Source organism: Ceratotherium simum, chromosome 20 (genome assembly GCF_057802395.1).
Source record: "Ceratotherium simum simum isolate JZ-2026a chromosome 20, ASM5780239v1, whole genome shotgun sequence".
NCBI classification, from domain to species: Eukaryota; Metazoa; Chordata; class Mammalia; order Perissodactyla; family Rhinocerotidae; genus Ceratotherium; species Ceratotherium simum.
In genome coordinates this window covers 40,749,954-40,766,434 of record NC_141919.1, presented here as the reverse complement: position 1 = coordinate 40,766,434, position 16,481 = coordinate 40,749,954, and the positions used below count along the sequence as shown (strand labels likewise).

General features: G+C 40.5%; 1 protein-coding gene and 2 pseudogenes across 1 annotated transcript; all 3 read right to left on the bottom strand.

Annotated features, from left to right (window-relative positions):
* Positions 1 to 5,178: 5,178 nt before the first annotated feature.
* Positions 5,179 to 5,657, bottom strand: LOC147914427 (interferon omega-2-like; annotated as a pseudogene).
* Positions 5,658 to 8,474: 2,817 nt separating this feature from the next.
* Positions 8,475 to 11,188, bottom strand: LOC101393285 (interferon alpha-1-like; annotated as a pseudogene).
* Positions 11,189 to 12,628: 1,440 nt separating this feature from the next.
* On the bottom strand, positions 12,629 to 13,222 carry LOC101402630 (interferon beta). The gene has a single exon (XM_004436764.2). It carries the CDS (start codon positions 13,181 to 13,183, stop codon positions 12,629 to 12,631), a length of 555 nt encoding a protein of 184 aa, XP_004436821.2. The 5' UTR covers positions 13,184 to 13,222.
* Between the last annotated feature and the right edge of the window lie 3,259 nt (positions 13,223 to 16,481).

The window sequence follows — 16,481 nt, the reverse complement described above, 5'->3', positions numbered from 1 at the left end:
CTCATCCTATTAAAAATTCATAAAATAAAACTGTAGGATTGAAGTAAACATATTATTAAAATCAGCATTAATTGTAAAAATGGTATTTTTAGCAGTAATATAACAATGTTCTTTGGTTATTTTTTGACCCTAACCTCAGGAAGATTTCCAAACTCTAAGTGTACCTATGCACTGCAGTATGTACCAACTGGAAAGAAAAGAAAGAGGACTGATCCATCAATGTCCTCTTTCCAATTGCCTAAATTAAATAATTGAATTTTCACAAAGGTCTTTGTTGCTTTTAGAAATTGTGATCTTCCAACGTGCACATTGCTAATACATGTTCTGCTGGGGAGGCTCTACCAGCTTGTGGCTACATGTATTCAAATCCCTGCGTGTGTCCCTCCTATTCAGGCATTGTTTTATGTTGTTTGTTTTTAAAGGAGGCTGCATCATGACCCTAACTTAGGAGATTCCTTGGATTGCATTGGCCTCAGGAATAATTTTCCCTGCAAGCAATGACTTGCTGTGTCCAATGGAGGGAAGAGAAGTTTGCAGCTGGCACCAGAGTAACCCTCCTCCCTTCTGATACTCTGCAGGCTGCTGTGCTGTCAGTGTCACCCATGCTGGGGACACTGCTATTGGCCAAGTCTCCATGGGAGAACAATGTGCTCTCAGCATCCACTTCAATCTTCTGATCCTCTGAATCAGAATGTTCTGGAGAAACACTTGACTCAGTGCTGCCCATTGTATTGTTCCATCTCCTGAGGACCTGCCGCTGTTCCAGTGAAGGCTTTCATCTCTGTTCTCCTTCCAAGTTCTCAGGCTGCTGCTGACTCAACTCCATGTTTCCTGTGCTTCAGGGTTTTGAGCAAATGGGGGTCCTGAGCCTGGTGCTGCCTCCTCCTAGTGGAATCAGAACGTGGAGGCGCCTAAATAGAGGCACAGATGAGCTCCTGGAGTCTTGACCAGCTCATCAGGTGTAGACACGTGGGCAGTATTTACTGCCCTCTGGTATTTACTGTGTTTCTGTGCGAGGCTGGACAGTCTTGACCTGAAGCGCGCAGCTCTGCGTGGGCAGAGAGGGGGGAGGCAGGGCCCGGTTCATACTCATTCCCTGAGCTTACAGGACCCAGCGGTCCCCAGCTGGCGCTGCACTGTGACCTCCTGTCACCGCGCCCAGGGATCCAGGGCGGGGACCATGGATGCCTGTGCCCCTTCTCCAGTCGCGCTGCCCAGGCACCTACCTGTGCTGGGCGGGCGGGTGATTAGTGCCCTCCGCTGGCAGCTCTGGGACCCCAACCCCTTCACACCACCTTCGCCTCAGTTCTCCAATACTTTGGAATATATAACAAATTAATAACTTCTGGATATGATCAGGATATGGCTACAAAGATTTTTCTGGGTAAGGTGGGAATATGGAGCCAAATCATACCATTTTTGTCCACAGAATATAAAAGACATGAAGGACACTTAAATGCATATTACTAAGTGAGAGAAGCAAATCTGAAAAGGCTGCCTGCTGTGTGATTCCACCTTTTTGATGTTCTGGAAATGGCAGATCTATGGCGGCAGTAAAAAGGTCAGTGGTTGCCAGGGGGTGGGTGATGAATAGGAGGAGCACAGAGGGTTTTAAGGTAGAGACACTGTAATGGTGGCTATATCACTATACATTCCTCCAAACCCATAGGAGATACAGCACCAAGGGTGACCCTAAATATCAACTGTGGACTCTGGGTGATAACGATGTGTGAATGTTGGTTCATCACTTGTAACAAATGTTGCATCTGATGGGAGATGCTGATAATGGGGAGTCTGCATGTGGAGGGGCAGGGAGTGTGTGGAGATTCTCTATACCTTCTGCTTTCACTTTTGCTGTGAACCAAAAACTCCTCCAAAAAACAAAGGACATTTTTAAAAAATATACAAAAGCTCAGGAAACGAGCTTCTTCCGGTATTAGGTTCGATTCTTTCCAAGAAAGAGCCTTTTTTTAACTGTGGAGAAAATGCTCCAAGGGGACAGATCTGCCTAGAATAGAAGCTGGGTCTCCAGACTTGGTCCCTGTCTTCGTCCATCTTGGCCAGTAGGGGGCACTCTTCCGTTATAAATGTTTTAACAGCCCCAGAGCAAAATGGATCCAGCTTTCTATTTCCTTTTTGCTACAGCTAGTGTCACAGCATTGCAACGTTTCCAAAAATATTCACAGGGAGGAAAAAAAAAGGCCTCTCATATGAGAGTTTCTGAAAAACCTAAAACTTCCACTCATCTTTTGCTTTCAGTTTGTGGCTTTGTACTCTTAAGGGGAAATTGACACCAGAAACCGTAATGGAAAGGAAAGCAGCTGTGTGAATGGGAAGAACAGCTTAATGAAAAGTGAGCGAGGAGAGACGCTGAGGGTTTCTACAGTGGAAGGAATGAAACCATTCTGATATGGGAGTGAAAGAACGGGATCCAGGAAAGCAGAGAGGAAAGGGGAACTGTACCAGGAATCAGAATCAGCAAATGTATGTAATACTATATATCTTTATAGATATGTAGTATATATAGTACATTTTATGGTATATGTATTTTACAGATATATGTACATATTTATATATGTATATATTATATTATTGTGTATGTAATTACATACAATTAAAGAGCCACTTTTTTCTCAATTCTGTTTTTTAGACTGTCAGCGTTTTACAGTCAGTTATAGAGAGAGAGGTAGGAGATTTCACCATGCTCCTATAGATCTATATGAAAAAATAAGAAAACAGCTATCATCCGTTAAGCTCTCACTCAGTGGAAGATACTCTGCTAAGTGCTTTGAAATGTTCTAGTTTGTTTAATACTCACAACAACTCTAGGAATATTTCCACCTTATTTTATATTTGAGAAAACTGAAGGTCAGGGAAGTTGAGCGAATTCCCCAGGATCACATATGTGTCCTGACAGAATCTAGATTCCATGCAGAATCCCGTATCACACGTCATCAGTAACTACTTAAGTTTCATCCTGTGAAACCTCAAACTCTCTGTTTTCTTCTTCAGTGCTTTCTGGAGATCCTTCCTCCTGGTTTTCTCCTAACTGCACTGGCTACTCCGACTCTGTCCACTTTGCAGGCTCTCCTCTTTCTCAGCCTTAAAAGTTGAAAGTTTTTACAAGCTTTAGGTCATCTCATTCCACACTCTAGTCATAAGTAATGACATCCATTACTATGCCCTGATTTCCAAATATGAAACAATTACAAATTCATATCTCCAGGATGTACGTTGTTGGAGATTCCACATTCACATTTGCATCTACCAATGGGAAGTCTGTCTTGAGATGTTCCTTGAGGACTTTATAGAGAACATCTGCTTTTTCCCCGTTCAAGACATCCCTTATTCAAGCTTCTGGTGACAGAATCCCTTGTCCTCTACCTCTCATTGTAACATGAAACATAATTGAAATTCATTAAGCTTGATTACTGCTTTTATATCTTTCTCATCCAAGTTGAAAGCTCCAAGAGAATGTTTTGCATTTGCTTTTTCACCTCTGTATTCTCAGAACTATCACATAATCTGACAGAATTATGCAGTTTTAAACTATAACTGACTGGAAAAAACAAATGAGCGAGTTGAATTCATCATTTATTTTTTAATATGGGTTGGAAATTTACGCTATTTCTCTTTTTAAGAATAAACAAATCCAAGATGTCTCCTGGGGAAGAGTTTTATAAATTAAACAGCAAAATAATGTAATAAAAGATACAGGTGAACATTTTTTGAGATATTTGAGTATGTTATTAGGTGAACATGGTATTATATGAATAAAACTAGTTTAAATACCATACATAGTCTGATGTACATAAAGAGGGTGAATGAATAAATTAATACATTGGAGCCCTCAGCATATTGTTCACAGTTATTTTAAATTCCTGGTCTGATAATTCCAAAATCTCTGCAATATCCGAGTCTAGTTCTGATGCATGTTCTGTCTCTTCAAACTGAGTGTTTCACCTTTCAGTATGCTTTGTAAGTTTCTGTTGAAAGCTGGACATGAGGTACTGTGTAAAAGGAACTGGGGTAAATTTCCCTTTGGGGTGAAGTGGTACATTTCTCCAGCTAGGAGTTGGGCTATCACTGTTTGCTTTAGCTGTAGGTGTCAGAGGCTAAAATTTCCTCTCGAGGCCTTGCTTTTTTCTCTCCTGGTGTCTTTGAATTTCCCGAGAGACTTCTTAAATAAAGTCGGACACTTGCAATTCTTTCCATTGAAATCTCTGGTTACTATACTGGAACCCTATTGATCTGATGTTAGTATGGGGGAGGGGAAGTGTTCTAGAATCCTATGATTATGTCTCAGTCTTTCAGGGAGCCTGTGCCCCTGGGCTGTGACCTTCACAAGTGCTCCTCAGCTTTTTACCACCCTATTAGGTGAGACAGGAAATGGAGAGGGGTTTGGAGTTAGGTATTTCCCCGCCCTCAGGTGGGTTAGGCTCTGGTAAAACAGTTTCCCTTGAGTGCTGGCCTTTGTTAAGGAGAACAGAACTCTCAGAGTATTTCAAAATGATTACTTTTTGCCTCCCTCTGCTGGAAAAACAGATTTTTCTCTGATCTTCACGTGAGAACCTACTAGTGTTCCTGAAGGTAAAACTCACAGAAGTGTGGGGGTCCAATGACTCTGGACCCCTGGAATTTTTAACACTGAAGCTCATCCACACAGAGCCTCCAGCAATTCTTCAATTACAGTTAAGTGTTCCCACCAATACTAGAGCCAGCTGCGGGCTTCTGCTCCAGGTAAGCTGTCATCCACTGCATCCACCTTTCTCTCCAGTTGTCAAGGCAGTGGCTTACCCTGCGATTTCAATTCTTGATGGATCTAAAAAGAGTTGTTTCAAGTCATTTTGCCTTTTGTTGTTGTTGTGAGGTAAGAAATGGTGACTTCCAAGCTGGTTACATGTTGAATGAGAAACCAGAAGTTCCCCAATATATGAACATATAAACAGCATCAGTATAGCTCTCCCTCAAGGAGTGAAGCCCCAAGAGATATTCATTTTCACAAAAACACTTTAACAACAACGTTGAACAATTTAACTCAATGCATTCTATGACTAAAGCAGAAATAAGAGTCTTTAAAATGATGGAACACATGGGCATGTGACTTAGGTAAAGAGAATCATTTCAATAACTGTATTTGTTAAAGAGAATTATTTCCAGGTCCCTTTCCTTACTTCTTCATCTTTCTTCCAAGTTTGTGGATGAAGAGAAGGATCTCATGATTTCCACTCTGACAATCTCCCAGGCACAGTCACCCTATTTCTTCTCTTTCAGATAGAGATGCATCCCCCAGAAGTACCTCTTCATGGCCTGTGTAGGGCCCTCAGTTCCCAGGGCAGATTCTTCCCCTCCCATTGCCTGCACCAAACAGGTTTCCAGGTCTTCCAGCTTCCAATGGAGTCAGTGCCGAGTTTGTCCAGTATGGTTGTGTTCCAGGCAGCAGAGGAGCGCTCTGTGTGGAAGAGGGTGAAGATCTGCTGGAGCATCTCGTGGAGGACAGAGATGGCCTGGGCCTTCTGGAACTGGCTGCATCCACCATCTACCAGAGGAGATGTCCTTCAGTCAGGATAATAAGGAGATCCTCCTCGTTCGTCTCAGAAGCATCAAGTCTTCCTCTGAACAAGTCCATGTTCCTGAGGCAGGTCACAGCCCAGAGATCAGATGGTGATGCAGCTAATCACCAGGAGGGCCATCAGAGGGGTGAGCATTTGGGACTTTGGTGATGCTGGTAGCCTGGATGAGGTGTGTGTCTGTCTGAGCATTGACCCCTACTTTCTTTGAAGACCTTGCTATGCCTGTCTCTTGGGTAGAGAACACAGTAGTTTTTATTTTCTGGATGTTCCTGTATACATTTTATCTCTTTTTCCTTTCCTTTATGTATACTCTAAATAAATTAGAAGACATCAACCTTTTAAATTATTCTTTCATTTTCTCAATTTATGTTTAATTTCCCCCAAGAAACTTCAATGGGCAATGAAGTTTTGCCCCAGATGATTCAATATAGATGAATCAAATCTTTCAAAAGGAAAGTCTTTTTGTTAAATTTAAAGTTATGTAAATAGTGTTCTTCTTGCTAAGAACAAAATTTCACATCTGTTCCTGGGCCCTGTTTTTGCTGTCTTTATTTTGCATGTCAGCCAAGCTGCCTCATCCTTCTGGATTTGTCTTCTTGAAAATGGATTTATTAGGCCTGTTTGACAAGGAACCTCCTTAGGAGAAATGTCTATATCTTGCTCACTATTTTGTCATCATCACTGAGTTCGTAATAATTACCCAAGATATAATTATTAACAAGTAATATTCTCAGATTTTCCATCAGACTTCACATCAGAAGCTTATATTGGTCTCCCATGAGAAGCTTATATTGAAATAATTAATAACCATCCCTAGACTATTCAGTCATTACATTTTTCCAGAGAGTCTTAGTTCATCACTCTCCTTCTCACAGTGAAGATGGAGGACAGTGAGGGCAGCATATGGTGCTACAGAAAACTCGCCATCTTTACTTCACTAGTTTCAGAGTCTTTCTAATGTTTTTTGTTTGTTTTAATTTAGTACTTTTCAGGGCATAGTTTGTCTTGCCACTTCTGAATTACTTTCTATTTCGTCTTGAGGTCAGTACCAAAATAGGGAAGTAAAAATGGAAACATAAAGGGCCTGTAGTATTATTTTTCATCATTTTCAAGACATCATTTTTTTTCTTTCTCCACTCAACTTTCTTAGAAAGCCGTCCCTGCATTTGGATGCACTGAGGCAAAAGGAAAACAAACGTCGGTCTGAATAGGATAAAAAAAATAAAGTGAATCCCCAGGTGAAAAAAATGACACTGGGAGTTCTTCTCTTCTCTTATCACCCTTCCACTCCTCCAGTGTGGTTCTGCTCATTAATTCCACCAAACCAGCTCTCACGGAGGTCAGTTCCATCTGTTTCCCCATGTGGTGGATGGTTTCAGTCCACAGAGTAGCTTAGTGACCTTCAACATGGTACTAATCAAAATAATGATAAGTTATCATTGTACTAATTAAATTTGTCATGATTTAAAGTAAATAAGACATTAAACATATTAATATGATTTGTCAATATATGAAATCTCTCCAGAGGCAAATACATTTCAAAAAAGGGACAACAATGCAGAGAAAAAAATCATCCACACTCTTTTCTCGGTCCCATCCTATTTCTCTCCTCCGCTTCAGAAGGCAAACCTCTCAAAAACATTTTCTATATGTTGTCACTAACTTCTTTTATTCACCCTTCCTCCTACTCCAGTATGGTTTCTGGTGATTAATTCCACCAAACCAGCTCTCCCTGAGGTCATCAATGCCATCTACCTGCCCAGTGTGGGGGGCAGTTTCCATCCTCATTTTTCATGAAGACATTGAGTCTTCTAAGCAGTTTCAGTCCTTAAACACAGTCTTCTCACTGCTCTCTCGTCCCGTTAACATATGGCCATTCCATCTGTTTCCTTTGTGGCTCTTCCCTCCCTTTGAATGTTGAAGGTCCAAGGAATCGATTTTAAGTCCTTTTCTCATTCTATACTCTCTTCTCATCTGACCACTCCCCTTCCCATGCTTTACAGTTCATGGAATTGCTTGTAAATTGCAAACTCAAATATGCAGTGGAAATTTGCACATAGATGTCTTCCAGCCAAATACAGAGACTATCTACTGCTTATGTTCTTATATCCTGACATGACTCGATCCACCTTCTGCTGAGAATTCCATTTTTTCCCCTTCTTATCATTATATCATTAACCTGATATTAATTTCTAATATTAATTATATTAATAATAATTAAATAATTATTATATTATTACATTGATAATATTAATTGGTACTATTTTTAAAATAATTGATATTTAATGATCAATCAACTGATTATTGTTTTTAGGTTACTTTCCCTACAAAATCAAACATACAAGAAAGCAAGAACTGTATTTGTTATGTCCACCTCAGCATCCTGAGAGCAACATACAACCGTGCTTAGAGGAAGTCCATTTTTACTTCTAACTTGAATATAACAATGATGGGTAAAGGAATTGTGCCATCCATTCTTTAACTAGGTTACACACTCAAGTGTGGTGTTTCTTTTTTAAAGAAGAAACAAATACAAGGTATTTTCCAAGTAAAAATTTAATGAAGAATGAAAATAATAAATTGACTAAATATAAAGAATACATTTTGTTATATTAAAGCACATGTAAAGGTTCAAACAATATTGTATGAACAAAAATAATTTAAATCTTATAAATAAATAAATATTTAAATAGATAAATAAATAGATCAGCATGGTCATCTGTATGAGACTATCGTCCTCAGGGTTAAACACAATATGCATTAGTACTCTTGAAAACATTTGACAAATTTGATTGAATTCAGGTCATGATTGCAGCAGAGATGAGAGTCTGTGACATGAGAGAACACGTGGAAGTGTGACGTTATTAGTCAGTGAGAATCATTTCCATGTTGAACCAGATGTCATTCCTTACTTCTTAACCTTTCTTGCAAGTTTGTTGATGAAGAGAAGGATCTCATGATTTCTGCTCTGACAGTCTCCCAGGCACAAGGGCTGTATTTCTTCTTTTGCAGATACAGAGTGTTTCTTTGGAAGTATCTCCTCACAGCCAGCGTGGAGTCCACATTCATCAGGGGAGTCTCTTCCACCCCCACCTCCTGGGTCAGACAGGCTTCCAGGTCAGTCAGCTGCTGATCAAGTCCAGTGTAGAATTTATCCAGGAGGGTCTCATCCCAGGCAGCAGACGAGCCCTCTGTGCTGAAGAGGTGGAAGATCTGCTGGATCATCTCATGGACCACAGAGACGGCTTGAGCCTTCTGGAACTGGTTGCCATCAAATACCTCTTGGGAGAATCCAAAGTTGTTTCTGTCCTTAAGGCAGGAGAGGGCGGGGATTCTCCTCATTTGTTCCAGGAGCATCAAGACCCTTGTGTTGCCCAGGCTGTGGGTGTGAGGCAGGTCACATCCCAGACAGCAGATGGAGTGGCAGCTGAGCACCACCAGGGCCATCAGGAAGGAAAGGGTAGGGCCACTGGGGATCTTGCAGATGCTGCTGGCCTGGCTGAGGTGGGTGACCTGTGACCTTTGTCTCTGGGTTCTCTGTAGACCTTCCTTTGTGCATGTGTCTTAAATAGGGCACACATGAGTGTCTACTTTCTGAAAGTTTCCCTTACTTTCTACTTCTGTTTTTCTTTCCTTTATGCATTTTTCTACATGGGTTTAGAGCAGTGTTTCTCAACCATTTTTTTTTTCTTCATTGCCTCCTCCCCCCAGAGTCTTTTTGTGTTTTTTCCTAACTGAACCCCTCAAGAAAACTTAGTAACACAGATACACGGCATATCTGTTTAGGTATTCTCTCTACATCTCTACTTTATACATAGAAAAAGAGAGTGCATACTTTACTCTTTCTATTCAGTGCAAGATTAAGAATGAACTAAAATTTTAAGATAAAAGTTAAATTTGAAAGCTATTGACATTTAATTTAACTTCATAACTAAGTTGGCAAAGTAACTTTTAATGTGATATATTTACTTATATAAATAGTAATGTATCAAATGACATATTCAAGTTATAACTTTATACAAATACATAATCATAATACCAATACAATTATATACTTAAAAATCTTTCAGAACTGCTAAAAACAATTGAAAATTCAAATTATTTTCTTAACATGTATTTTTACATACATAATTTTTACTTTTACTTCATGTCAGAAAATGATTTTTAACTACACTACCTGCTAGATACTCTGACAATATCTTTTCTTTTCTGCGATCAACGTAATTATTAATGGTTGTTTCACTTTATAGATTAAATAGTAAAATATAGACTATTTGCATTTAATTCTCAACCCCACCTCACGCTCAGAAGCACTGAAGCTCAAACATAAGCAACATCCACAGAAAGCCAATGGCAGCTCATAAATAAGTGAAGGCCACCTCTCACAGTATGACTTTGAGATCAAGCAAATGATGGATGGAAAGTCCTCCCATGAGCCACCCATTCACCATAGGTTTTACAGCACTGATCTTGCACACATTTTGTGTATCTTCCATGAACTCAATGTCAATGCCTGTTATATGATACACAAGAAAAACCCAACGAAAAAAATGGACTGAAGCATACGATTTCTTTGGATAGTGTTGAGCTTTGGAGCACCACAAATTACGGTAATATCTAAGACTTGTTCACACCCCTAGAACTAATTTTCGGACTGTCAATAGCGATATCATCCCCAATGAGAACAGGCAATTTAGAAACATCATCAATTTCTTTGTGTTTTTGCATTAAATTTCAAATCTCCTATTTCCCGAAGAACTTTCAGAGGTTCCAATTCAAGTCTATTCTTTTCAAATAAAAGGAAAACATCTTTGTCCTTAATTCAAAACTGCATAAATATAGATTATTGTCACATGAAGAATTCGCTTTCAGCTCTGATCCTGAACCTTGCTTTACTCCTTTTTTTTTGCATAGGAAGTTAAGTTGCCTCAACTCTCTAGCTTCCTACTCTTTAAATGGTAGGTGGTCTAGCTTCCTACTCTTTAAATGGTAGGTGCTATAGTCTGAATGTTGGTGTCCCCCCCAAATCATGTCTTGAAATTCTAATGCCTAATGTGACGGTAATGGGAGGTTGGGCCTTTGGCTGGTGTTTAGGTCATGACAGCCGAGCCCTCATGAATGGAATTACTGCCCTTAGAAAAAAGGCTCCAGAAAGATCCCTGCTCCTTCCAGCTTGTGAAGGCGCAAGGAACAGTCTGCAAGCCAGAACTGGGCCCTCACACGAACACACTGGAGCCGTGATCTTGGACTTCCAGGCTCCACTAGTGTGATCAGTAAGTTTCTGTTTTTTTAAGCTACCTAGTCTGTGGTGTTTTGTTACAGCAGCCCAAACTGGACTAAGAAAGTAGGTATGAGACCATCTTTGGCAAATCAGCTCTTTAGTAACTGGACTTTGTCTTATTCACTGTGTTATCCTCAGCACCAGACCCAGTGTAATCATTCAAGAAATAATTTTTACTAGAGCAGTTTCTTAGATTTCCTCTTCCTACTGGAAGGTGTTCATGAATGTCCAAGCTATTTTGCCTAATCATGGCCACAGTGACTAGGATTATAGTAGACATGGCTAATATTTCCACTCTACTCTTACTGGTGTCAATAATGCCTACCGAGTTCATTGCTAAAACCACTAGTATTCTATATCCTTTAAGGTGCATATAGTTCTGGGATTCAATCTGCAAGAGCAGCACGATTTTCAGCCTCTGCCTAGCGCTGTATTAAACTCACAAGTATGACCTCATCTCTAATTTGCCCTCTGCTTTGTCATAATAGAAAACAACTAGCCTGGTGTCATACATAGAGCCACACATCTAAACTCACACACTCCCTGAGTCACACAGCTCACAGCAACCAGACAATTTACCACATTACTTTTGAGGTGGGCAGTCATCTATGTCCCCCAAATTATCACTCCTGCAGCTATCCTGCCCTTGTCCAGTATGGACAAAATCCCCAGAACGCATGTGAACTGTAAATAGTTGTGACATAATTTTCCACCCCTCGGAAACCTAGGCTTCAAATGATCTGATAAACTTTAGATGACACTGGTAAAAAGTCAGCCTGTCTATATGAGGATAGAGATTATCAAATGGATCGATTTTTTTTTACATAGCCAAGTAAATTTTATTATTCATTATTTTTCATGATTCAATTAAACTGTTTATATCACTGAACAAGTAAATGCCCTAAGTTCTAAAATGAGCGTAGGGATTTGCATAGTAGACAAGTTTTCTTCTCCCTCTGGTGTCTGTGCCCTGGAAGGAGACAGAAATGCCAGCTCCACTAAGACACTCATACATCTTGGTTGTCCCATGAAGAGTACCATAAAGGGACTGCTACTTAACAGTGTCACAGAAGTGCCTGGGACTTCTCACCCTTAGGCTAGGGGGACACATAAACATTTTAAAATCCTGTGGGGTCTGGGGGTAAGAGGGGGAGGCAGAGCGTCCTGCAGATAATAGGGATGAGCTTAGGCAAACACGAGAGCTGAAATATTCCTCTGGTTACCCTGACAGCCAGTCAACTTCTAACTTTAGGGCCAGAGAGTGTGGGACACAGAGTAGAAGCAGCAGGCACCTGTCGTTCTAGTTCCAGAGCCTCCTGCCTGTCTCTTCCATTTTACTGTGGCTCAGGCCGCATTTATTCTCCTATAAGGTTCCGGTCCCCTTATCGTCTCTTACCTTGTATTTTCCACGTGGCTTCCTTGGATTTTAAATGCCTTGAAGGCAGGGGCCAGAAACTATACTAGTTTGCTGGCACATTTTACAAAGAACATCTGATAGATACTCTGCAATTTTTAACATGGGTGGTTATATGTCAAGTTGAAATTAAAACGGGCCATGTTGACTTTTGTTTCATAATTTATTTTCCAAGGTAAATATTTAAATAAATAAATAAATAACTTAATTCATAAGTTAGTAAAAAATTTTCGAGTCTTTAACTGTCCTTTCAAACGCAGTGCATTAGCTGTCAGTCACTGAAAGCGCCTCTGCTGGTGGAAGAACGCCTGAAATCACCGTCAGCATTGTCCGTTCTCAGAGGCACAGGCCGGGAGATCTTCAGTTTTGGAGGTAATCTAGGAGTCCAGTAAGGAAGGAAAAGTTCCTGAGGATTTCCGCTTGGACTGTTGTCCAGGCACAGCGGCTGTACTTCTTGGCCTTCAGGTACTGCACGATCCGTGCGTAATATTTCCTCACGTGCGGAACGGGCGTGTTTTCCCAGGTGAAGTTTTCCTTCTCCGTTATTTCAGCCACGTTTGTCTCCAGACGGTCCATCTGCAGGTCGACTTCCGCATGGAGCCTCTCGACGACGGTCTCATTCCAGCCAGTGCTAGCGAAATTTCTTCTGAAAATACCTAAGGTCTGCCGGAGCATCTCATAGATGACCAACACGGCGTCCTCCTTCTGCAACTGCTGTGGTTGCTCAATCTCCTCGGGGACCTCGAAGTTCATTCTGTCCTCGCGGCAATAGGTCCCATTCAACTGCCGCAGGAGATTCTGACATGCCGAATTGCTGCTTCTTAGTTGGGACCGAAGCAAGTTGTAGTTCCTGGAAAGAGCCACGGTGCAGAAACACAGCAGGAGAGCCATCTGGAGGATACACCTGTTGGTCATGATGAAAACAGGAACAGCGTTGCCTTCTACCACCTCGATGCTGGAGTAGAGGCTGCAAGAGCTTGAGGACGAGTGTCCTTCCTCCATGAGTGTGGGCTATTTATACGGATGGTCCTCCACTCTTTCTAGTTCAGAGGAATTTCCCACTTTCAGTTCTCCCTTTCTGTTTTCCTGTCATTGAAATCATTAGTAGTCTTTAAAACTCTTTTTCTTTAAGCTCCTAACTATTTTATTTTATACAAGCTAGGGAAAAAGATATACAAACTCCGAGGATTTCTAATGTTTTGTCAGGTTTCAGTGAATTGTTCAATACCAAAGGAAAAAAATAAGCCAAATCATTTAGGACTCTACTATTACAGGGTTCTTTCATTTGGCAAAGTATTTTTTATTTTAGTGTTTTAGTATGAGATTTTTTGGGGGTGGGGGGGGTCTTTGTATGAGAATTTTCTTTTTCATAAGAATTAGATTTAATTCCTGATTACGCTATCACAAAACAGTAAATATATACAATTTATGATGTTAAAAAAGACAAGTACTTTTTTGTATCTAAAATAGAATAATGTTCAACTAAATTAATCTGAAATTTTTTGCATTGCCTTACCATATCAAGCAAGAATCACATAGCTTTATCAGTCTTATTTGTTGCTTTATCTGGCAATCTCAACTATCAGGAAGATAACTGAAAACTAGGGATTAAACAATATCTGTAAGCAGACAAAATGAGTGTTACACAGGCCATGCACAAAAGCTCGTGGACGACTTTATAGGAGGTTTTGTGACCATTATTGAGGGCCAATGTATTCTTATTTTGTACATATTTCTAACAAATGTAAATGTCTCATTTTCCATTCCCGTGCAAATAGATACCACATATCACAAGGAGGTCTAGAAGGAAAATGGGAAAAAAAGAGATCAAGCAATCAGGGGATGTTACTGTTAAGACAAATGGTTCTATTTCAATAGTTCTGAGGCCATTTTTTTTTTAGAGTGTAGTTACCGATTTTCATAAGAGAGGAATCAGTAAGAAGTAAAATTATGATTTTTACATCCTGTTTATATAGGCGAGGAGACAAGTCATACATTTTTAAAGATTTCAATACAAAAATAAGTTATAATAATTGTATTTCAAATAGTTATAGTTATTTTTAGTTTTCAGAAAAGGCGTTATCTTTCAACGTGAATTTACTGAATCCCCACTGTGTGCAAAGAACTATAGCATGAGCTGCTAAAGATTGTAATCCCCACTCTCATGGATCATACAGTTGTGTTGGAGAGAAGAGCATTAATCAAAGAAATACACAAAAGTAAAATGCAACGGTGACAAGTGGTACAGAGGAGAGGTTTGTGGTTCTGTGGGTTCCATATGTAGCATAGGGAACATAATGTAGCAGGAGAGATCAGAGAAGACTGCCCTCAGGTAGTGACACTGGAGCTGGAATCAGAAGGAAGGTCAGATGGGAGTGCATGTGCAAAGACCCTATGGTGGGAGGATGCGTGGTAAGGGCAGAGGACAGGACCGAAGGCCATTGCGACCTTGAAGTCAGAGAGTTGTCAGAGAGTGGTCTGAGATGGGGCCAGAGGGCAAGTGGGAGCTAGATAGCTCAGGGATTCTGAGGCCATGTTAAGAAGGTTTGCTTTATCCTAAGAGCCGTAGATGTCATGAAAGTCTTTTAGACCTGAGTGGAATAACTTGAATAGGTTTTGGAAAAAAAATACTCTATCTACAGTAAGCAATAAGTAATGGAGGGAGGACAGATGTCCCCAGGCAGGACTGTTAGGGGACTTAGCAATATTTTAGACCAGGAGGATAGTGGTGGAGAAGAATAAACTTATTTATGTGAAGTCTCTCATTTCCTTACAACACCAGATTCAAATGCTTGAGGAAATTCTGCATCATTTTACAGATAGCTGCAACAGTTCTCTTGGTTCTATGGGTTATGATAATTTCAATATATGCTTCATGTTGAGGGACATTACTTCTATTGTACCAAATTGAAGCAGAGGCTGGGAGAGTCTGGGTAAATGTGGATTTATGAACCTGGAGCAACCCTGAGCTCCAGGTTTCCCCTCGTCAATAGATTTCCTGTCTTCTGATCTTTACAATATGCTCAACCTATCTCCCAAATGTCCCTCCATTCCTCGTCCTTCTTCTTCACTGGCTGTATGTAATCAGCTCTCCCCAGAGGGGCCTATCTATTGGTGACATCTGAGGTGTTCCTAACAAACTACTCGTACTTGAATTGCGCTGATACAATGCCCCCTAAATGGGGTGGAGAGGAAGCAATTTATCTTTCCCTCTAGACTGGGGGAGTGGAAAAGAGAGCACCGTCGTTAACTGAAATGAGTGAAGAGTACTGCGAGTTGAAAAGACGCAGCAAACAATCCACGAATACGGGGACGAGATTCTGGGAAGGCGGCAGTGGTGGCAGTGTAGTTTTGAATTTCCCTGAGTCCCTACACCAAAACAGACAGTGCAACTAGAAGAAACAAAAACCCCATCTAACGTAAAAACTCGGTGACAGAACCACAAAATGCAAACAGATGAGGACAAACCACCAATTGCCACAAGACCTGCCTGGTAGTATGGTCCGTGTGGGAGAAAACAGAGGAAAGCAATGGACCTGAGAACCCCAGAATAGCCGAGAGGTGTTTACTGGACAGCCATCCAGGCTAGTTTGAGAACAGCAGCTGAACCTGGAAGGGATTTTGCCCAGAGCAATAGCTGGTGAGTGTGAGGGGCCTCAGTAAGTTCTGAAAGGCACTGAAATAGTGTAGGACATGAGCAATTTTCAAACCAACCAGGAACAGCTCCCTTTTGGGAAAGGGCCCTACACTGGGGAGGAACTGCTAGAAGGATACTCAAATTTGAGCCGGATAGAAACAACAGAGACAAGTAAAGAAGGCCAGAGCAGTGTGGGGTGGACAACTCAGAATGCAAGCTACCACAGTTTTGAACAATTCACCAAAGCAACAGAAGAGGGAGCTCCGTGAAGTTAGAATAACCACTGACCACTTCTAGAAGTCAGGAAAATAAGCTCCTATAAAATCAAACATCAGCATAGTATTAGGGTTAAGTCTCGTACAAAGTTATTATTAGAAAAAGGCGAGTAAGGAGCAGAATAATATCTCTACAGATAATGAAAATATACCAGGAATGCATTCAACACAATACAGACTAAAATTTTAACATAGTGTTACAAAGGAATTTAAAAATATTAAGAAATTATATAAAACAACATAAATCAGAATTAGACAAATTCAGAAATGAAGTAATATATGTAAGAAATAATAATAAAAG

Bases quoted from the DNA above. Each gene is read 5' to 3' on its own strand.
- LOC101402630 (XM_004436764.2), bottom strand. From the start codon at position 13,183: ATGACCAACAGGTGTATCCTCCAGATGGCTCTCCTGCTGTGTTTCTGC.